The sequence below is a fragment of the Geotrypetes seraphini genome, chromosome 6 (assembly GCF_902459505.1).
Source record: "Geotrypetes seraphini chromosome 6, aGeoSer1.1, whole genome shotgun sequence".
Taxonomy (NCBI): domain Eukaryota; kingdom Metazoa; phylum Chordata; class Amphibia; order Gymnophiona; family Dermophiidae; genus Geotrypetes; species Geotrypetes seraphini.
The window spans coordinates 171,218,809-171,243,011 of NC_047089.1; the positions used below are offsets into that span (position 1 = coordinate 171,218,809).

Consider the following 24,203-nt stretch of genomic DNA (forward strand, 5'->3'; position numbering starts at 1 on the left):
TCTTGCCTACTCATTTTGGCTATGCTAAAAACCTAAACGGCTGAATGTGTCAGAGAAATTGTTTTTGAGAACCACTGTTCTAACATATTCTTGGTTTCCACTTTCCCAGCAAACAAAGAGCTGCCATGAAACGCTTTAACATAACAAATAGGTGTGATATACCCTGAAAGCTGGAAGTTGAAAGTACTGTGAGAATACGTAATGCCTTTGGAATTTCATTACAAGCCAAAAACACAGAGATGATCTGATTCAAGCTTGTGGTTTATGTTTGTGGTTTACATATCAAATTTCCAGTGATCCATCCCTTCCCATCCCCCTGGATTGAAGGATCTGAATACACTGTAATGTTATTCTCCTGTCTAATGTTAATTACAGGTTACATAAAAAGTCATCTTAAGCACCTGAATATTTGTTCTCCAAACACAATGAAGAGGACACCTGACATTCAAACAAAACAATGCTTAAGGTGATAACCTCCTCCCTTGGCGTGGGCTGCACTCCAGAGGCAGTGCCGTGCTCCTTTTCTGAAAGAGAAGTTTGTGCCACAGAAGAAATTCACAGACGTGTTGGAAGCCGACTTTCCTTTCCATAAAGCATTGTTTTTCTAGCTTCCGCAGACTGTTTGCTTCAGAGAAGAAAAATACCTCAGTCAATTTAAGAAACTTCTAAAAAGTTGTCTTTTTAAAGACGCGTTTAATCTTTAACCTTCTTCTTTAGATACAAATATTAGGGCTCGGATTTTTTACCCCTTCCCATTGTTCCATCCCTTATTTTCTCTCTTTTCTTAAGCCATGAAGATGTAACTTTACCCCTTATCCTAACGTTTCATGTACATCTTAAAATTGTTAGTTCTAAGACTTGTGTTTGTAGTTTACTTATTGTAACCCGCTTTTATGAAGTTGTAAATCGCTTAGTAATTTGAATAAGCGATCCATCAAATAGAAATAAAAACCTGAAACCTGATGTACATTCCTCTACGAGAACTTGATAAAGATTAACATAGCAAATGACGGCAGATAGTCACCTGAACCATCCAGTCTGAGACTGAACATGCTAAAGTATATATTCTTTGTTTTGATTTCTGTTTTTGATTTATTTATTTTTGCCTAGAAAGTTGATGTTATATATTGCTATCACATTGCCGGCTGGCACCATTTTTCCTCAGATTGATTGATTTGTCCTGGCTTAACCCCTTATATTGTATGGATTTGTAATGCTCATTTCCCAAAACAGCAAGACTATAAATCTCTATATGCTGCACAGTGGTGTAGTAAGGGGGGGGGGGAGGGTGTGCATCCCTTGCCTTCCCCCGTTCCTTTTTTATTTGCCTGGGGTGAGGTTGCTGCCCGTGTTGGCCCGTCTGACGTCACATCCAGGACCCGCACCTAGGAAGCAACATCAAAGGGCGAGCCGACACCGACGTGGGCATGCCGCTCAAGCCGGAGATGTTAAATAGGTATGAGAAAAGGGAAGGGGGGGGCATGCACAGTGGAGGGGGGATAAGGAAGAAGGCAGGGGAGGGGAGCCACTGCTCCAGGTGCTGCTCACCCTTACGATGGCACTTATGCTGTGGGTGCTAAAATCTGGGCCAGATCAGACTGATATAATGAAAATGAAGCCATTTATCAACTCTAAGAGAACATAAGAATAGCCTTACTGGGTCAGACCAATGGTCCATGAAGCCCAATAGCCCATTCTCACGGTGGCCAATCCAGGCCACTGGTACCTGGCCAAAACCCAAGGTGTAGCAATATTTCATGCTACCGATCCAGGGCAAGCAGTGGCTTCCCCCATGTCTTTCTCAATAACAGACTATGGACTTTTCCTCCACGAATTTGTCCAACCCTTTATTAAAACCCTATGCTTTGCGCTCTTACCACAATTTCTGGCAAAGCGTTCCAGAGCTTAACTATTCTCTGAGTGAAAAAAAATTCCTCCTATTAGTTTTAAAAATATTTCCCTGTAACTTCATCGAGTGTCCCCTAGTCTTTATAAGAGTGAAAAGTCGATCCACTTGTACCCGTTCTACTCCACTCAGGATTTTGTAGACTTCAATCATATCTCCCCTCAGCTGTTTCTTTTCCAAACTGAAGAGCCCTAACTGTTTTAATCTTTCCTCATACGAGAGGATTTCCATCCCCTTTACCATCTTAGTCGCTCTTCTTTGAACCTTTTCTAGCGCCACTATATCTTTCTTGAGATAAGGAGACCAGAATTGAACGCAATACTTCAAATGAGGTCGCACCATGGAGTGATACAGGAGCATTATGACATTCTTAGTCTTGTTAACCATCTCTTTTTAATCATTCCCAGCATCCTGTTTGCTTTATTGGCCGCTGCCGCAAATTGGGCAGAAGGTTTCATCATATTGTCTACAATGATACCCAAATCATTTTCATGGGCGCTAACCCCCAATGTGCATCGCTTTGCATTTGCATCATCTGCCATTTGGACGCCCAGTCTTCCAATTTCCTAAGGTCCACCTGCAATTTTTCACAATCTGCATGCGTTTCAACAACTTTGAACAGTGTAGTGTCATCTGCAAATTTAATCACCTCACTCATCGTTCGAGTTTCTAGATCATTTATAAATAAGTTAAATAGAACCGGTCCCAGTTCAGCCTCTGCGGCACTCCTCTGTTTACTTTCCTCCGTTGAGAAAAATGACCATTTAACCCTACCCTATGTTTTCTATCCGATAACCAATTCCTAATCCACAGCTGAACTTTGCCACCTATCCCATGATACTTTAATTTTCTCAGGAGCCTCTCTTGAGGAACTTTATCAAAAGCTTTCTGAAAATCTAGATACACTAACCCTGTCTTTTACGAAACTGGGATAGCAGTTTCTAGCGCGGGAAGCTGCGCTGAATGGCCCGCGCTGCTCCCGACACTCAGAGTTCCTATGAGCATCGGGAGCAGTGCTGGCCATTCAGTGCGGCTCTCTGTGCTAGAAACTGCTATCGCAGTTTTGTAAAAGAGGGGGTATATGTTATATGTTTGCCCTATGCATATCAAAAAAATAATCAACAAATATTCAGAATAAAGCTGCTAATAGTGGAAGGAAACAGGCTGAAAGGCAAGTAACTAACATGGAGAAAAAGACCTCAGTGTTTCAAGGAAACAACCAAGAAACTATATATTCAGTTATAAACTGCCATACAAAACACATCCCAGGTTAAAAAACTCCATGGAAAAGATTCATAAAGATACAGTTTAAAATACACAAGTTAAACTGCAAAAAAACATCAAAAAACTGTAAAAACTTGCACTTATCTTCCAATCATCTCCCACAAGCAGTGGAAATAAATATCTGTTGCTCCAATACGAAACCAGACACACTTTTCAAAGAATGAACTCAGTATTCCCGACAGGCCCTGTTTCAGGGGAATATCTGAAAAGACAAAAAATTAATTAATAATAAAGAATATATAATGCTTAAAGCTTTAAAAGTTCACTTTACCTTTAGAAAGAGAGCAACTGCTTCAAAAAATCTTCCACGGGAAAATGGCACCCCGGCATTAGTCCAGAGCTTTAAATCCATGTGTGCTGACCTAAAGTTAATTGGCAAGGAGGACGGCAAGCACTCGAGGCCAAAAAAGAGCAAAATCACTTTAAAAAAAGGAACGGCAAGTCAACAAGGTCAAAAAACTCAAAAAAGCAAAAGAGTTTAGTAATGACAGACCTTAAAAAAAGGCACGCCACTCAATACGGGCATTTAATCCTTTTGGAATGCAGGTTTGCAATCTAAAGATCCATTTTTGCTCTCTTTGCCTCAAAAGCTGTTTGAAATCTCCTCCTTTCTGTGATGGAGTCAATTTTTCTATTATCCAGCACCTCATATTTTGATAAATTGCCCTATGCATATATTATGCAATATTTTCAAAAAGGCAGTGAGTGGCAAGCATATAGCGAGTTCTCTTTCTCCAGTGTTTTGTTTAATAATTCTGCTACGTATGTGTTCTGAAGCAGTGTCCTTTGCTGCTGGCTTTCGTTTCCCATACCTTCTGGAAAGAACTGTGCATGCAAAAACCTGATGAGATGCTTTCCCCCGTCAAGGCTAAATTTAAGAATCTGGAAAGGGTCCCACAATATTTTTGTTTATTTAATTATTTTGCAGAATACTTTGCTTGCATATATGTTTTTTTTTCCCCATAAAGATTTATGCCATCCAAACCCTGAAACATTCAACGTGAGCTATATGTGTGAATTAGTTTGCTGAAAATTGCCCTCTCTTAGGGTCATCTTTTACTAAAATTGCTGAAAAAGTGGCCTTAGTGCTCCACTGTTTTTGTGGGAAACCACAAATGTAAACCACAAGCTTGAATTGGATCATCTCTGTTTCTTGGCTTGCAATGAAATTCCAAAGGTAATACCTTACTTTCAATTTCCAGTATACCCCACCTATTTATTATGTTAAACCGATGGTCTCAAACCCGCGGCCCGCCCAGGTACTATTTTGAGGCCCTCAGTATTATAAAGAATGATTCCGGTGGTTGTGTCTGTGTCCTGGAAAAGCGGAGACTTAGAGGAGACATGATAGAAACTTTCAAGATCCTGAAGGGCATAGAAAAAGTAGACAGGGACAGATTTTTCAAATTATGGGGCACCACAAGTACAAGGGGGCACTCGGAGAAATTGAAAGGGGACAGGTTTAGAACAAACGCTAGGAAGTTCTTCTTCACTCAGAGGGTGGTGGATACATGGAACGCACTTCCAGAGGCTGTTGTAGACAAGAAAACATTAAGTGGCTTCAAAGAAGGCTTGGATAGATTCCTAGAAGAAAAAGGGATTGAGGGGTATAGATAGGTATGGACCATTAATCAGGCAATGGGCCTGATGGGCCGCCGCGGGAGCGGACCGCTGGGCAGGATGGACCTATGGTCTGTCTCAGTGGAGGCAACCTCTTATGTTCTTATGTTGCGTTCTGGAACGTTGCCCGCCTCACTGCTGTGCCCTAACGCAAGCGCTTTCCTGTGTCTGTATGCGATTGTCCTCTTCACTCCACCTCACAATCGCATACAGACACAGGAAAGCGCTTGCGTGAAGTGGGCAATGTTCTAGAACGTAAGGTAACAATTGGAGGTACTGCAGCTCGTGCGTGTGTCCGGTGCTGGAGGAGGTGAGAACTGAAGGTGGTTACGGACACGACCGCCGGACACTTAAGGCCCAAGTTTTCCATAAAGAATCATTCTTTATAATACCAAGGGCCAAAATCTTCTCTCTTGCAGTTGATACTTTGATAGTGTGTCACTTTCTGAATGTGTCGTAGAAGATCTGTTCCAGTTTTTTGAGGTCTAAGACCATCACCCTAACTGAGACTAGCCCTACCAGCGCACGTTCTTGCGTGCGTGCGTGCGTGGTGTTATCGTGTCGATGGCCGCGCATGCACAGAGGCCCATCTGGCCACGACCCGCCAGTGGATGGATCCAGGAGGTGCGGGGAGAGGAGGAGAGATGCCAGCCAGGAGGAAAGTCATCTGCACTGGCTGCCTGCCTACAGGACGTGCCTCTCACCGCGAGATCTCAAGAGGCACACAGTTTGCGATACACTGCACTATAGTAAAAGAGCCCCTTAATCTATAGCAGGGGTAGGGAACTCCGGTCCTCGAGAGCCGTATTCCAGTTGGGTTTTCAGGATTTTCCCAATGAATATGCATGAGATCTATTTGCATGCACTGCTTTCAATGTATATTCATTGGGGAAATACTGAAAACCCGACTGGAATATGGCTCTCGAGGACCGGAGTTCCCTACTCCTGATCTATAGGCTTTTTAGGAATCTTTTGCCATGTATATTCCCAAAGGCCTGGATTCTCTAACTGGCTCTGTTGTTGGCGGCCACCTTAAAAGTGGTCGCCGGTCATGTGTCAACCATGCAACAGCGCCATATAGATAATCACGCACCTGGCAAAAATAGGCGCCAGATATATAGGCCAGGGTTTTCCAGGCCTACATTTCCAGCGCCTATCTTTGACGTGAATCGCCTACCAACACTTAACGCCACTTCCAGCATATAGTGGTGTGAGGCTCCAGTATGTGCCTCTGGAGGCATGATTCCAGTGCCCTTTGTTTAGGCGCCTGTAGGCACTTTGAATCTGCCCCTCTTAACTTAGAGGCACCATTTATAGAATTTGCCCCACATACAAGTTTCAAATATCCTGCAGCTTCCTTAAGGTGGAACTAGTTTTCCTAGTTTTTAGAGAGGGAAGCGTCTCTAATTTATCAAAACATGTTTTGAAGGCCTGAAGAATGGAATAAGCCCCATTCATTCTGAAGTTATTTTTCTGGCATTTTTAGCAAACAGGAGCATGTCTTTGGAAAAATCTCTTTCTTATACTTGCTTTCCCATGGAAATGCCCTGTTGTCTTTGAGCATTCTTTATTTTAATTACAAGGGGAACTAACAAGATTATATACAATAACTTAACCTATTCAAAAAAAAAATAAAAAAAATCATTTTATCATGAATCCAAAATAAGTAATTCCTTGTGACCTCATCAAACACATTTTCAGCATTCAGACTCACTAAGACCGTAAACAATGGTGATTTAAGTTTTGTTTGGATTGACATAGCATTTAAAAGGCTTACTGACAACTCTCTGTCTCTCACAAAGCCAGCATAGTCGTTGTGAACTAAGGTCCTCGTTTCCTAAGTTAACTTATTACACATTAATTTGGGTTGGGGATTATCTACAAAAAGTAGGGTTGCCATATGGCTCCAGTAAAAGGAGGATGGATTAAGACATCCAGGGTTTACTTCCATTGAAAGCAATGGAAGTAAGGAGGATGAATCGATACATCTGGGTTTTATTTCCATTGAAAGGAATGGATGTAAAACCCGGCTGTCTCAATCCATTCTCCTTTTCTGGAGCCATGTGGTAACCCTAACAAAAAGGTGCAGCAAACGTGTCAGTAAGTGACTAGAATACTGGCATATCTGATGCATTCAGTATGTGAACACATATGAGGGAAATTCTGTAAGGGCCGCTTAAAGTTAAGCACAGTTAGGTGCCTAGATAGCGCCTGCCGGCGCCTAACTAAATTGTTTTAATTGGCATTAAGTAGCGCCACTAGACTCCTCTCAGGACCGGCGGCTAACACCCAGGTGCCTAGCAGTGCTTAGTGATGTTTCATGCCTGTTTAGGGATGGAGTTGACCTTAGGTGTCACTAAGCACCACTAGGTGTAATTCAGGGGTCTCAAAGTCCCTCCTTGAGGGCCGCAATCCAATTGGGTTTTCAGGATTTCCCCAATGAATATGCATGAGATCTATGTGCATGCACTGCTTTCAATGCATATTCATTGGGGAAATCCTGAAAACCCGACTGGATTGTGGCCCTCAAGGAGGGACTTTGAGATCCCTGGCGTAATTCTACGATGAACCTAGGTGCCAGAAATCTAAACCTTTAAAACCCTGGCCTAAGTTACTGACGCCTAAGTTTGTCAGTAGGCGGCAGTAGCTGTGGTTCTCTAAGTGCCACCAAAACATGATTGACATGTGGCAGGCACCATTTTTCTAGGCACCTACCATTTCAGGCAACACTTAAAGAATCAGCCCCACCTGTGTGTGAATGCTATAAATCCAGCTGTGCACTGTGGCAGTGGAAGAGAAGGTACAGAGATAGAAGATGGATAGTGAGCACGGAGAAAAACGAAAACGTCAAATGGGCAGGAGACTCTGGCGAGCAAGTTAACAGAAGATAAACAGAAACCAGAGACTGAGACCAACATGATTTGAATAATAAAATGACCAGACAACAAAAGGGCTGAATATTGACCCATAATTTATTCCAGAAAATGATGTTTTTGTTTATTGAAAACTTCTATACTGTTACTAATGACTGGGGGTGTCATATGAGCTTCTGTAATAGTGTTACAATACAGAGTTTGCATTTCCTGGCATGGTTTCAATACAGACATTATTAAACCATAATCAATACTTGTGCTTTTTTTAAAGATGTTACTATACAGAGTTAACGTTTTCTGAGTTGGTTTTCAATACAGCCTTCATAAACTATAATCAATCTTCTTTCTTATTTCAACCTATAATATATAATCAGTCTACCTGCATATACATACCTATATAAAATACATATAGCTCATCACAATATTGCATAATAAATCTATAGAGTTCCACATCAGCTTCAAAAATAATCTAATCAGAGGCCAAACAGTTGATTTATAAAAAGACCAGCCTCCCCTTCCCAAACCTCTCCCCCCCCAAAAAAAAAAAAACAACCCCAAACAAACACCAAAACCAAAACTGTTTAGAGAATAATATGGGGACAAATTTGTCTCCGTCCCTGCGGGATCTCAATTTCACATCCCATCCCTGCGAGCTGTTCCTGTCCCAGTCCCTGCCCCATTCCTGCAAGCTCTGTCCTCATCTGCCCAAGTCTTAAACACTTTAAAATCATAAGTATTTGAGGCTTGTGCGGTTAAGGTGAAGCTTACATGAATGGGACATGAACAGAACTCACGGGACAGGAAAGGGATATTGAGATCCCACATTTGTCCCCTTGAACTTACCAACATGAAAAAGCTATTTTACTGGCCTACACCCTAGGAAAGCAGGCAAATCAATTTACTTTGAACTGCTTCTAAACTAGGGACTTTTTTTTACTAAGCTGCAGTAGCATTTTTAGCGTGCGCTGTGGATTAGCACACGCTGCCCCCTGCGCTACACGACAAGAGCTAACGCCAGCTCAATGGTGGTGTTAGTGTCTAGCGTGTGCTAAAACCGCTACCACAGCTTAGTACAAGGAGCCCCAGGTGTCAGTTATCTTAGTTTGGAGCAGAACTCTCCAATACCAACTCCGTTAGAATCCAACCCCTGATTTCTGTCGCCTCTTGACTAAAAAATGTCATTGCAAGACATGTAAAATTCCTTTGCTGTATTCTTTTTAATTCTGATGCTGGGAAAGCGACGCCTGATTTAATAAGGATAATCTTAAAGGGTCATGGATTTGATACACCATCTTTCTGTGGTACAACCAAAGCAAGTTTGCATTTGTTACAAGGGATCTTCACAAAGTTTCCACACTTTTATTTTTTTAAACACTATTTATTAAATATCTCAAAAGCAAATTACATCACTTTTCCATATAATCACCCTGTTTTGTGATACGTTTTTCCCAGCATCCTACTAACACACCCTCTTACCATTTCTCCCGTCCCAACCATTTCCTACAAAAATATGAGTGAAATGAAGTGGTAGCCGTGTTAGTCCACTTTCCAAAGTAGTATAAAGAAACCGCCCCCCCCAAGAGGAAATATGTTGATGCCTTTACTATTGGACTAAGTCAATGCATTTTATGTTGAGCTTTCGAACATAAGAACATAAGAATTGCCGCTGCTGGGTCAGACCAGTGGTCCATCCTACCCAGCGGTCCATTCACACGGCAGCCCCCAGGTCAAAGACCAGTGCTCTAAATGAGTCCAGCCTCACCTGTGTACGTCCCAGTTTAGCAGGAACTTGTCTAGCTTAGTCTTGAAACTCTGGAAGGTGTTTTCCCCTACAACCGACTCCGGAAGAGCGTTCCAGCTCTCCAGCACTCTCTGGGTGAAGAGGAACTTCCTTACGTTTGTACGGAATCTATCCCCTTTCTTTTTCACAGCAGAAATAAGCAAATGTTGACAAACATCAGTATACTCGTATATAAAGAAAACATGAAAGCATTTCAAGGATAGGAACAGGGAAAGGGGGTGGGGTGGGTAGGAGACAGAAATGGGGCACATCAGTTTTAAATGTCTGTTAAGTCCTATCTTGCAGGTGTCAAAGTAACGTATCATTTTGATTTCAAAGGTTTTGCGTTCTTGGATTATCTTAAAGTTTCCTTTTAGTATTCTCACCATAAAATCATTGGTGCAATGGTCAGTTTTTCCAAAGTGTTGTTCGACAGACGTGCCATCTTAGTTGGTATTGCAATTCTTAATATGATATCCATGTAGGCTGACTTTGGTCTTTAGCATTTGGCTTGTTTCACCGATGTAACATGCCTCTTTGCACTGAATGATTTATACCATATTAGAAGGTGAACATGTGAAGACTCCCTTTATGCCGCCAAAATATGAAAGCGCAAAAACTTTTTGAAGAACCCTCACAATCTAACCACTCCTTGTACAAAGTCATGTGGCAATAGCACCAAAGCCCAATTGGCTTCAGTATGATTAACTCAGGCCACTGCAATAATTGGCTTTGCAAAAGAGGGCCTAAGTTTTTAGTATCTTGGGCAATGGAGGACTTGTTGAACCTGCTCTTCCGAGTATCCAACAAATTCATTATTTTCTTGAGCTATCTCTATTAGCGATTCCACTTCACCAAATAAGCTGCCAAAGTTCTTTTCAGCTTCTGAGCAATCTTCAATCAATCAATCCTGCACGTTTCAAAATCTCACCAAGTATATTTTCCCAGGACAGGTACAACTCAGTGCTCGAATACTCTCATAGCACTAAAGCTTTATTTATCATATAAGTCACTTGTCCCCTTTTAAATACTATTTATCCAATTTATCAGTGTATAACATACTTTTCATCACTCCAAACAACTTAAATTATGCTTTTATAAAAAGTTATAGAAAAGCACTTAACTTTAGTAAACTTTGCATTAGAGGTCTGCACGGGAACGGGGATCGCGGGAATCCCGCGGTTCCTGAGGGGGTCCCACAGGACTCCCACGGGGACCCTCCTCTAGCCAACCTTCCATCCCACGGGGATGGAAGGCTTTTGAAGCAGGGTTCGTCCATATAATATAATGGACACGTCAGCCTTAGTAAAAGAGGGGGTTTATAAGTTAATTACCTGAACAGAAAACAAAAAAAGGGTTCCACCAAAGAGATTCCACAAAGAAAACAGCAGCGCAAACACAAGAGACTGGAATTGATGATCCTGTCAGGAGTAATTGCTGCTTTTTATGGGGACGGGCGGGGATGGAGGTAATTCCTTGCGGGGATGGGTGGGGACGGAGAGGATCCTGGCAGGGACGGGTGGGGGCAGAAAGGATCCTGGCGGGGACGGGCGGGGATGGGAGGGATTTCTGTCCTCGCGCAACTCTCTACTTTGCATTGCTTGGCTAGGGGTCCTATAGTCCGACATGTTTCGCTAGTCGCTTTCTCAAGGACATACCCCTGAAAGGAGACACATCAAGTTAAGTTTATAATTCTCTATATCTCCATAATAAAACAGTTTAATATAAACTTCACTCACCATTAACCATTTGTGAACAATCCCTTACTCCAGCTCTTCCCCAGACCAAGATGGCATTAGTGCATCCTGCTGAAATTTAAAAATCATCTAAGAATCCCCCCCCCCTCAATTTCCTCTGCTTGCAGGTCGCTCTCTTTGCCTGGTTCCTTTGATCTCCCCCAACATGATGTCTGCAGAAAAGCACTTGGTTGCTCTTCAATGCAGGCTCTTGACAAAGTATTCAAAGGCAAAGAAATAGCAATCCAAATGAAAATCAGACTTGTCCACGCACTCATTTTCTCAGTGGTCAGTTAAGGATGCGAAAACTGGACACTATGGAAATAAGACAGAAAGAAGATTGACTCATTTGATCTTTGGAAATTGAGAACCATAAGAGTTTAGTTTGACTTAAACTCAAGTCGATTGCTAGTGCAAGCTCTGGGTTTGAGTCAGCTTGACCATTGTACTATCATGCATCTTGCTGAAACTCCCCAAAATCAACAGAGACTGCGCATTATTCAGAATGCAGCGGTCCGCTTGATTTACAATCTGAAGTATGATCATTTTACACCTTACTATCGTCAATTGCTTTGGCTACCGATTGAATCGCAGATTAAATTCAAGTTTGGTTGTTTCTGCTATAAAGTACTGGCAGGTTTAATTCCAAAATATCTCTTGTAATCATTTTTTTTTTTTTAGTTCAATAAGTTTTATTATAATTTGAATAATACATTATCCATTAATAACAGGAAAAAAAAGAGAAATCTCCAATCAAAGTACATAATTTCATCATACATAAATCCTTTTTTAAGCCCACAAAAACCGGGGGACAGGATAGAATAGAACAGAAATCATTTATTACATAACTCCAAACATTCCAGGAAATCACATGCACTATTCTCTTTTTCCATCTGCCAAGGGTTGTAAATTTAAAAGATTTCAACGTCTGTTGTCCTTTCAAGTGGCACTATGGGATAAGGATTTGAGTTTCTTAATTATGTTGACTGACTCGTATCTACAATTTCGACGTGTCTTAAAAAACGTATCTTTTTACTGAATATTTTGAAAATTAGACATGCTCTGCCTTTCTTCTCATTTTTTGTACACATGATCTTTTGTGAACCGCATAGAACTTAACAGTATTTGCGGTATAGAAGTGAGCTTTATATTATGTTATGTTGGTGCAGGAGAAGAATTTTATGCACGCTGTGGACCTCCATGAGAACTTACAAATCGAAGAGATCAAACTGGCTATGCTACTCAAAACCCAAATGATGAACTTACAGCTTTCTTATTTTGGTCACACTGTCAGAAGAGATGGACATCAAATACAAATGAAATTTAAATCCCTTCACTAGCATCAGTTACGTTCTTGTAGGGTCTGGAACAGATAGTCAAGAAAGAAATCACTACCGATAGCACCAACTTTAGCTCCTAGAAGAACACAGATCACTTTCCCATAATGTCACAACCACGCCAGAGATGACAATTGAATAAAAAAAAAAACAACAACCTGACCATGAAAAAGTAAGTCAGGAGTGGTAGCAGGAATTATTTCGGTACAGGCTTTATCAGGAATCTGAGACGAGGGCATTCTCTGAGTCCAGGCAACAGAACAGTCTTTCCTGGCTATCTTAGAAATGAAATGGGGATTCATATAGCCCAATAGTGACATAACACTAATACCCCCTTTTATTAAACTGCACTAGCAGTTTTTAGCGCAGGGAGCCGCATGGAACTCTATGAGCATTGGGAGCAGCGCGGGCCATTCAGTGCGGCTCCCCGTACTAGAAACCTCTGTCACAGTTTTGTTAAAGAGGGGGTAAGATGAAAAATATTAAGGATATTTCCTAGCAAGAATGGCCTGTTATACAAGACTAGGTGGTCGCCTAGGGCAGTAGCTTATGTGAGGCAGCAATGAACAGCTGCAGTTAGAGCCAAATAACAGATCCTGTTAGCCACACAAGGAGCTATCATGCCTACTTTTAACTACAGCGAAGGTGAAAATTTTTCAAATATTTCATGAGTTTTGGAAATTGCCTTCCTCTACCTCTTCCTCTTCATTTTACTATTTAACATAGTAACATAGTAGATGACGGCAGATAAAGACCCGAATGGTCCTTCCAGTCTGCCCAACTTAATTCAATTAAAAGTTTTTAAATTTTTCCTTCTTAGCTATTTCTGGGTAAGAATCCAAAGCTCTACCTCGTACTGTGCTTGGGTTCCAACTGCCGAAATCTCCATCAAAACCGACTCCAGCCCATCTACACCCTCCCAGCCATTGAAGCCCACTGGCCTTAGTTCAATATTTAATATTATTTTATGGTTCTAGATCCTCTGTGTTCATCCCATGCTTCTTTGAACTCCGTCACCATTTTCCTCTCCACGGCCTCTCTTGGGAGTGCATTCCAGGCATCCACCACCCTCTCCGTAAAGTATTTAAAAGCATGATGCCTTGGGTTGGCGCATTGGGGCCTGAATGTTAATGGAGAGTGGGGCACTTAAGGCTGATGGATCATTGCAGAGTGGCTTACTATATCTTTGCACTGACCCTGTTTTATAGAACTAAAATCCTAGCTTTCAAGCTTGACTGTGGCTATTTCTAACTCTCTTACCAACTGTATCCTCTGTAGGGAAAAGTTGTTTCTTTCTCTCTGAAAAACTGGTTAACACCACCAACGAAAAAAAGTTTAAATCACACCCCTTGTGCTTCAGTAAACCGTGTCTATCAGCCTGGAAACAAAACTATAGGAAACACAAAAGCATTACCCCTAGGCTTTGGGTGTGTAAGACAATCATTTCAGCCCAGCAGGGAATCCAGGCTACTCTAAACAAAATGGAATAATTCTAGCCATAGTTTTAGGACTTCAGTGATAAGGGGGTTTGGGGGGGAGGTAAGATAGCAAAAGGGTAAACATCTTTAGGCTCTCCCTCCCCCAACAACGGCCACTAAAACTTGCTTCTTTGAAAAAAAGGAACAATTTTCTTGTGAAGGGGGGAACCCCCCCAATTGCAACTTGAGAAATAAAGAGGAGGAGAATAATGCAAGGAAGTTTTATCTAAGCTCGGGGAGGGAGGGGAGTCCTGGGGCAGCTCCAACTCCACCACGCCCCTTCCCTAAGGAGGAAAAGAAGGTCCTGCGTTTAAAATAAGCCGGACAGCTCAGAGCTGCCATTGCCCGCTATTTCCGAATCCTTCCTCCCCGCATACCAGCATGCTATGGCTTGGATTTCGCAAGAACTGAAATAATAACAATAACAGAGACCACCACGAGGGGGGTGAGGAGTGCAAAGGAACAACGGGAGGTCACGGAATGATGGTTCCAGTAAGCCTGCAGAGCCGGTAGGAGGATTCGGCGTTTCACTGCCCCGGTTTTGCCGAGGGGAGGCAACAGGCAGCTCGGCGTGTGGATTTCTCTGCAACGCCTTCGGTCATGGGAGACTCGGTGTTCTGTGATAAGCAGCTTTCCTATGCGGTGAGTACCTAGTGGTTGGCGCTGCCCGTCACCTGCTGCATCGGGGTGCAAGCGATAAGTAGCGGTGGGGGCGGCAGTAAGTCGCTGCGAGGCGGTAACAGGACGATCCGGGTGTTAGGTAGGTACGAACACTCCCGACGAGCAAAGACCCATTGCTGTCTCCTGGGAAGAGTTAAAACAGCGGTTAACACCCCCCCAGCTATTTCCAAAAGTTGCCTTCAATGTGTGTGTAGGTGGTGAGCTGAGTTAGCTACGCCTGAAACCGGGGCGTTAGCGCGCCGCGTTAAGGCGAGTTATCGCACCCGTCCAAAACTTCTTAAACAGAACGCGTGCGAGCGAAAAAGATGCCCATGGGGCAAGCGTTGGAGAAGGCAGTGTCTTGACTTTATGCGCTTTAAGGTCACTACGCTTTTCTGATGTACCTGGGTTCCCTGACTTTTATTGTTTGCAGGAATAATGATTTAGTGTCATGGTATGTTTTGGGTTTTGTTTTGTTTTTCCAGACTTCTAGCTAACACATTGCCATTCGACTTTTTAGTATATATATATTTTTTAATGGCAACGGAATGTATATTGGTTCTCTAACCTGTGCACACATCTCAAAAATTGTTGAACTTTCAGTAACCACAAATTTAGGATATGTGTTTATAAAAACAATAATTATACAGTTTTTTTTTGTGGGGGGCAAGCAATTTTCCATATGTGGCGGCTAGTAGTCCTCCAGTTCAGGATTAGGGACTAGTAGTCCCTAACCCTGAACTGGAGGACTACTAGCCAGATTTGCATGCCTGTCATCTCCATTATATGCAGATCTCTCTCATGCATATTCATTAGGGCTATCCCCAAGTGGCTGGTGGTCCTCCAGGACAGAGCTGTGAACCTAATTAAATACAAAAAAAATGCTTGAGAGGAGATGCTTTGCTGTTCTTTTCTTGTTTTCCCTGAAGTTGCTCTAACATTTCAGAAAGACTAAAAGTAAACTTTTAAAAGTGACTGGGGAACCCCACCCCCCAGGAAAGAGCTCAGTATTCTGCAGGAAATGCTAGTGGGGGGGGGGAGGGTTCTCGGTTGTGCAGCTGTTGGAGAGTGTATACTGTATGCAGCAGTCCAGACTGGAATTCATTCTTTACAGGTTTCAAATTCAGTGTAAGAGCCTCAAAACCAGGCCCATATATAGGCCTAGGGCAGTGCTTCTCGGTTCCCTCCTGGAGGCACAGTTGCTATTTGGGTTTTTGGGGGTTTTTGATTTACAGCAGTGACTATGCATACGAGAGATTTTTATATAATGGGTGTCTTGGGTTTTTGGGGGGTTTTGATTTACAGCAGGGACTATGCATATGAGAGATTTTTATATAATGGGTGTCGTGCCGTATGATAATTTGTCTTATGCAAATTCGTTGTGATGATCTTGAAAACCTGTTTGGCAAGGTGTGTCTCCGGGGGACTAAATTTTGTGAGTGTCAAAAGAAAGTTTGCTGCTGCTTAATTTAGGGCTGTGTGGCATTGTTTTTATTCTGCATCCCCTCCCCCCCTCCCTCCCAGATCTGCTATGTGGCCTTTTTATAGGACACACATCTCAGACCTAGCCCTACTCAAATGATAGGGCAGATGAATAGAACCGACTTTAAAATCTATTTTTCCTCTGAATGTATTTGGCTAGGTTTGGTTGAAATTTTTGGGAAAGCAGTACTGCAGTGATATACTGCTAGGTGTCAGTACATTCACTTTAATGAAGTGGAAAAGCAGAAGGGATACCCTGGAGTGAAGCAAATGGTTCAACAAGAATATGAAAATACTGGAGGTATCTTGCATATTTTGTGCATCACCTGTTTGACTGATGCCTTATTTGTTACCTGAGCAGCAATGTCCTTCACTTGTTGGATTCCTGGAAACATTGGGGTTGATAATCAGCTGAAGATGGTCAGAGTTGTTATGTGCACTGCTGGCTGTATTCCAGGATATTCAGTGGCAGATACCAGCATTGAATCTGCTAAAACTTATGCAATTAAGTATAATTATGCTCCCAGTGGGAGCATATAACACTGGCTGAGCCAGTAAGTTGATAGGGTAGGAAGGGTAAAGGTTAATTTAATTCAGTGAGGAAGGGTGGTGGAGTCGGGAGGGGAGGAGAAAAGGTCTGGGATTGGAAGGAAGTGGTGGGCTTAGCGGGATTGATGGGTTAGTGAGGAGGTAGGTGGGCTTTGTGTGTGAGAGAGGATTGGTGAGGATTGAGGATATAGAGGTGATTTTGGCGGGATTGCAGTATTTTTGGTTTGGGGGGAAGTTGGAAGGGTGAGGATTTGAAGGGAAAGTTGTTTCATGCCCCTCCCCTCCTCTTTTGGGGTTGGGCATTTTGGGGGGGGGTTGGGGGTTTTGGTTTTAGAGGGGTGGTAAGGGTAGTCGCAGTTTTCTTGACGAGAATATGATGTTTTGGCAGTGTAGCTATGGAAAGAAGGGGGGATTTGTTTTTTCGAGCTGCTCATGTGCGACACCGCCATGGGTGGCGGCAGGGCTCTGCGGCACCGCGAGCCTTGCTGGGATGGGGAATTGGAATTGAGGGACATTTTGTGAAGGGAGCTATTTTGTCACTGAATAGCTCCAGGGGTTGTGATTGTTGTTATGCTACACTGTTTTTTTCATGTTTGTTATCACCGATGGATTTATGGAACTGTTGAGAAAAGATGAATAAAGCTGCGGCCCAGTTTTTGCCACTAAGTGATTGTTGTCAGGGGATGGGAGTTATGATAAAATAGTGCGAATGACAGTGTTATATATTCAGCCCTTAACTGCGTAAGCTGAATCGTTTAACGATAAGACTGCAGTTTGTTTGTGCAGTTATCTTATGCAGTTAAGGGATGAATATTGGCATTTAACCGTATAAATGTAGACTCCGCCCCTGGAAAACTCACAAGTTAGCTGGTTTCAGCACACATTTCTTTTTTTTTTTTTAGTTCAATATTTTTTATTGATTTTTTTGAAAAAATATAAGAAACAGTTCAAGTACATGGTATCAAAATATAAAACAAAACATTTAGTATAACAAATTTTCAGTTACATTGTGCAATGTAGAATTGAATCGTTTTAAAAGATCTAAAGTACTAGGACTGTTCATGAAAAATTAGTAAAAGAAAAGATAAGAGGAAAGAGAAATTGAAGGAAGAAAAAAAAAAAAAAATGAGGAAAAAAGATGAAGGTAAAGAAAAAGAAGAGGAAGAAGAAGAAGAGAGGAGTGTCTATGAAATAGATTGAACATATGAGTCCAGGAATTTCCAGGGTGATTTACATTGTATCAAATTTTTGGAAAGTCGAATTATATTTTTCTTTTCATAAGCATATGATTCAAATTTATGATACATGCTCAAAGAATTCCACCAGAAGGTATAGTTTAGTAATTGATGCAATGTTTGTGACTGCCCTTATGCACATCTTGAAAAATTGGAAGTCCTCTTCAGCACACATTTCTAAACATTCTGTAAAGATGTGTTTGCAAATTCTTAACTTGTGGATCCGAAAAGGGGGCCTGACCACGAGAGGGGCATGCGCGGATCAGGGGCATTCTAAGAATTTGTGCGTAGTGTTACAGAATAGGGCAGGTCTACGTCTAATGTACTCGCATTATCCCAATACCGGGTTTCAGTTGATGTAAATCCTCACACCTAAAAGTTTGGCGCAGATCCTGGTACTGCATGCTGTTCTATAAATAGCACCCGACTTGGAGTGCTTTTTTTTTTTTCAACACCATACATAGAATTTGGCCCTTACTGTCTTGCTCTGATTGCAGCTGCCTTTGCTGCCCTGTAGAAGCTGTCATCCTAGGCAACTGCCTAGTCATGCTAAATAGTTTGGCCAGCCCTGTATATGTATCTTTGCGAGGACCTAAGCTTGTACATACCAGAAAACCTGCTTAAGCGCTTTTCTTGAAATACTTGCATTATCTTCAGTAGACCATTTTGCAGATGGGCGCAGACATGGCAGAGCAAGGGAGGGCCTTCCACTTCTGTAACTGACATACGCTAATTTACAGTATTCTGTATTTCTAATGTTTAAACAATGAACTAGGCACGCTGTACTAACGTGTCTACCTCGGGCGTACAAAGGTGCATAGTGACACCTAAACATATGTAAGGTAGGCGGAGGCGTAATTTGCACCAGAAGTTGTCTTGGGCGTTGCTATGTGCCTTTGGATGCATGAGGTAGGCCTCTGAAAAGTAGGCTTGCAAAATGCTGGCTTACATTTCACGCGTCTGTACAAAACTGTAGGTGTGCACTAGTGCTGCCCAATTCAGGAAAAAAAATTTGATTCGATTCAGCCTATTGAATTGATTTTTCAGTTTGATTTTCCTGCCCGTGGATGTTTTTTTCAAATATCCTGGTGGGTTTATTTTATAGTCTCTTCACCCACTTTGCCCTCTCCTACCTACACTTGCGCTGTGGTGTAAACAAAAGACTTTAACTCTCTCTTTTAAATCCTAGCTCACGTTTGTGGACTAACACCACAAAATAAAATAAAATTATTTTTCTACCTTTTGTTGTCTGATCATTATTCAGATCTTATCAGTCCCCGGCTCCAGTTGTCTTCTGATAACTTGCTTGCCAGGGTCTCCTTCTTTCTTCTTTCTCCGTGTTAACCATCCATCTTCTGTCTCTGTCCTCCCCTTCCGTTTCCTTTCCCTCCCCTGAAGGTCTGGTATCTTTCCTTTTTTTCATCTCCATCCACCTTTTCTGAATTACCCTTTCATCCTTCATCTTTCTCCTTCCCCACCACCCCAGGGCCCACCATGTCTCCCTTTCTCTTCCCAACTACCCTCCTTTCCAGTATATCTATCCCTCCCCTCCACACCATCCCTTGGGACCAACTTCTCTTCCTTTCTGTTCCTTCCCTCCCTAAATCCCATTGTCCACCATCTCTCTCCCTCTCCTGTTTTTAGATATTTATTTCTTCTAACCTTCCCCTCATCTCCCCTCTCCATGATCTCCCCAAGCCAATCTCCCCCCTCCACCAAGTTCATTTCTCCATCTATCTTCTTCCCATCTCTCCTCCAGTCCACCAGCTCCCCATCTCCCCTCTCCCTCCATCTGCCTTTTTTTATTTTTATTTTTTTGTATCTCCTAAGCCCCCACCACCACCACACCCCCGCACCTTTCCCAAAGAGAGTCCGGCAGGAGGGACACATCTGGTAAGAGATCTGCTCTGGCGGTAGCGATCCATTCCTGCCAGCACTCCTCGCGTCTTCTCTCCACTGCGGCCCGCCCTCAGTGAAAACTTCCTATTTCTGCTTGGGTGGCCGAATGGAGAGAAGACACCCGGAGTATCGGCAGGGTAGTGAGTCGCATTCGCTACCGCCGCTTTTGCTTGGCCAGGGAGGAGAAAAGAGAGCCTTGCTGCCGGGAAGGAGAGAGCCTTGCTGCCCCGATCCGTATGCAGAGACCTGTTCGGGATTTCCTTCTGCCAGAGTCCTTGCTTCGATGTACCTTCCGTTTTTTGCAAAACCGGAAGTTACATCGAAGCAAGGACTCCGGTGGCAGAAGGAAATCCCGAATGGGTCTGCGGTGGTAGCAAGGGGCCAACGAATCGGTAAGTCCAATTTTATGCAATAACAAACCGATTTGAATCGATTCGCCCAAAGTGAATCACGAATCAGGCAGCACTAGTGTGCACAGCAAGTAGCTGATTGACAACCGTGCACCTGCACGCCTACAATGTAGGCGTACTAAGGCACACTATAGAGATATGCACATACATACCTAATTATGCTAGTTTTTCCAGGCCCTAAACTTGCTCATTTAGAATCTACAAGACATTCTACATTCTATTTTTTAGCCCCAAGATTCTAGAATAAATTACCATTGTCCTTGCTGTTAGCACAATTGTTCAGTTCTACAGTACTTAAAACCCACTTCTTTCAGCAAGCCTTTGGGGTGCAGCCACGGAATAATTACTGAGCCGTGTCCGGGGTCATTTTTCAGTAAGCTTGCTGATTGCATGTTTATGATCTTTCCCTTTTTGTTCAATAATATTTCTATTAAGTTGCCAAGAAAAACAAGAAGACAATGCCTACAAACTGTACATTCAAATACAGTAACTATTGTGAGTGACTCAAAGATACAGCGCAACTTAGGCAATAGATATTTTATTTTAAACTGTATTTCCTTCTCTGCATAACCCTCCTCTCCCCTCCCAAATGCTCCAATAATCCTGACCTCATCAAATTTGACTGTGTTAAGACTCAGAATTATTTATCCACCCTTCCCTTGGAACTCCATTTTAATCCCCTCTCCTGATTAGTAATAATTTAAGACCCAACTGCATGCTCAGTGAGACATCCACACTGGCTCCCAGAATTTTTTGAAACTTGGCCCAAGTACACAGCTTCCACCCAGTTCAACTCATATCTTTCTAAGGCTATCACTACATAGACTAAATTCAGTCATGGAGTTCTGTTTATATTGTACCAAAATGCTCTTTTTTTTTTTTTTTTGCTAGTAGCAACACATAATATCATCTACCTTAACGCCACTAAGAAAACTACCAGGAGACTAAAAATAGTCCAAAATACCGCGGTGCGCCTCATCTTTGGCCTAAAGAAATGGGAACATGTCACCCCTTTCTATCACCAACTACACTGGCTACCATTTGAATCTAGAATTCTTTTTAAATTTGCATGCTTCTGCTACAAATCGGTTAACGGCTCCTCCCCAAGTTACATAAACACACACTTTAACCTTTACTGCAGCAACAGGACATCACGGAGAACTCAATTGTTCGCCTTCCCTTCGCCTAAACACTGTCCTCTCAAAAGATTCCTTGATAGAACTTTTGCCTTCCAAGCAGCCAAGTCGAACCCATGGCTAGCACAGATGATACTCGAGGCCTCCACTTACCTATCATTCAGAAAACTACTAAAAACGTACCTTTTCAGCAAACACGACCCTTAATAATCCATTCACCTCACATGACACTTACCCCACCCCTGCCCCCTTCCTCCTTCACCAGTCCCTCCCTCCCCCACTCTCTACCTCCCCTACCTAGCTCGATCAAACCTGCAATTTCTGTAATATTGTTGTAAACCTGCCCTCTTTGCAGACAGTTAAGAATTGCTGTAATTTCACGGCTGACTGCGGCAAATCACTGTAATTTATCGTAATTCAGCCTGCAATTTGCTGTTAAAAATACTTCTAATTATGCTGTAAATCTGCTTCTAATTTTGTAAACCTACTTCTAATTTTGTTGTAAATCTGCTATTCAATGCAGATCATTTGCTAATTGATGTAAACCGCCTAGAACTCACTGGGTATGGCGGTATATAAGAATAAAGAATAATAATAAAGAATAAAGAATAATAATAATAAAATACCCCTTTTGTTATTGGCTGTTGCGGAAGATTAGACAAGAAAATATTTGATGTAAATGAAATACAAGCTCAAAATTCGGTAGATATTGACAATCACCATCTGATAAAAGAGATGGTAGGGCACACAGGACCAAAACAAATGCCACAAGTTGCTACCCTCATTCCATCCCCATAAGAATCTGTATCATCACTGGTCAGTGATAGGTAGAATCCAGTTTGATACTTATTCATTCTTCAGCCACCAAAGGATAGAATAGAACTTCTTCGCCTGTGACAGATAATCTTATCGACCAGCATGTACCCTGAGGTCAGTAGATGCAAACAGTTTCAAAGTTATGTACATAATGCAGACACAAAGCTGCTACTTTTTCAGTTGCTGATCTGTTGTTATGGACAGAAAGCAGGAAGAAGAACTCACTACAAAAAAAATCAGGAGACAAATGGTAGAGACAAAAAAACAACAAGACTCAGTGTGCATCCAAATGATTTAAATTATTCTCGCATCTAACAGATCTGATCTGGGCCATGTTTCAGCCAAAGGCCTGCCTCAGGGGGCCAAACGCCTCTGTGGTGAGAATATGCAATAAACCAGGGGTGTCCAACCTGCAGCCCCGTGAAGTATTTTGTGCAGCGTTTTCCTCTGCTGCCCCCGGGTGTTTACCGTATTGCCGGCTCCCTCCTCTGTCTTGCTGCAGCGTTTGCGCATTTGTGCGGTCCCAGAAACATTTTTTTCGCCCAATGCGGCCCAGGGAAGCCAAAAGGTTGGACACCCCTGCAATAAACAATAATTCTCCAAAGTAGTAACGTACATGTAATGTATCACTGAGGAACTGATCTTCCACTGAAGCAATTTCAAGGCGCATCTTCAACTTGAATGTTATTACTTTGTTGAATATTCTCGCCACCTCTTGAGGCAAACCTTTGGTTGAAACGTGGCCCAAGTTGGGTCTGTCAGATGTGAGAATATAGCAATCTTTTGGATTCACACCTGCTTCTTGTTTTTTGTCTCCACTGTTTATTTCTTGTTTCATTACTATGGAGCATTTATTGAATATTAGTGTTTATGTGCATTGGTGCAATTTTAAGAAACATTTGAAAACGTATTTCTGTCTTATTGCATTTTCCCGATGAGTAAAGTGGTCAGATGTGGTGGAGGGCAAAGTTACTTCAGTGTAATTCGGCATTCCTTTTTTGTTTAAGATACTATCATGTTGCTAAGATAGAATATAATGTTTTTATGTTTATTTTTTAATGATTGTTTATTGTGATCTGCTGCTTATAGGTAGAACATAAATGGGGAAAAATAAATGTTTGCAGTAGATGTTGGCCCTTGTGTGAGTGACTAGCTAGCTAGTAGCTTCCTGTACTACAATCTTGGAAGACATAGAAACATAGAATAAGATGGCAGAAAAGGGCCGGCGGCCCAACGAGTCTGCCCAATCAAGATCCCTCCCACCCTCGAGAAACTATCCCCTTTTATACCTCTGTAGCAACCCCATCTGCTTGTCCCATCGTCTCTTGAAGTCTAGCGTGCTAGCCTTGACCACCTGATGTGGAAGACCATTCCATCTATCAATCACCCTCTTGGTAAAGAAGGACTTCCTGGTGTCCCCATGAAATCTTCCTCCCCTAAGTTTTAGCGGATGTCCTCTTGTCACCGTGGGACCTGTAAGAGTAAAGATTTCCTCCTCCTCCTTGATGCGGCCCGTTATATATTTGAAGGTTTCTATCATGTCCCCCCTTTCTCTGCACTCCTCGAGCGAGTATAAGCGCAGCCTGCTCAGACAATCTTCATATGAAGCAGACTTAGGTTTGCATTACTCTTGTAACACAGACCTTTATTGGAGTGTGTTTGAATGTGGAGGGTCTGCTCCAGAGAGGACTTGTTGGTGGGTGTCACTTCGCATGATTTCCTTTGGAGAAGATATGTTGCATTATATAACGCACTACATTACACACTCGTTCCCTTTCAAGAACAACAGGCCTGCTGTGTGCCATGTGTGCTGCATTTCTTTTTGGTGAGAGAATCGAGAATGTTGTGCGGTTATTAAAACCTTGAAAAACCACATCCTTTTCATCGGAATCTGAAAAGCGCTTGATCTGTCATGTGTGGGAAAAATGGCACCTACGTAGTTATTGATGCATGTAAAAATACAATAATGTAGGCAGTTGTAAATTTTTCATTCTCAGTAGAG

At 42.3% G+C, this 24,203-nt stretch overlaps 1 protein-coding gene across 2 annotated transcripts in view; it reads left to right on the forward strand.

Annotated features, from left to right (window-relative positions):
- The window catches only part of ARHGAP6 (Rho GTPase activating protein 6), an 825,592-nt gene that overhangs the window by 384,264 nt on the left and 417,125 nt on the right, over positions 1-24,203 (forward strand). The window contains exon 1 of one of the 2 annotated variants that reach the window (XM_033947959.1): positions 14,238-14,656. The exons of the other annotated variant lie outside the window; for it this stretch is intronic. Coding sequence (XP_033803850.1) covers positions 14,615-14,656 — 42 coding nt within the window. The 5' untranslated portion in view covers positions 14,238-14,614. Of the gene's footprint in view, positions 1-14,237; positions 14,657-24,203 lie in introns of those variants that run through there. 2 annotated transcript variants of the gene reach the window in all.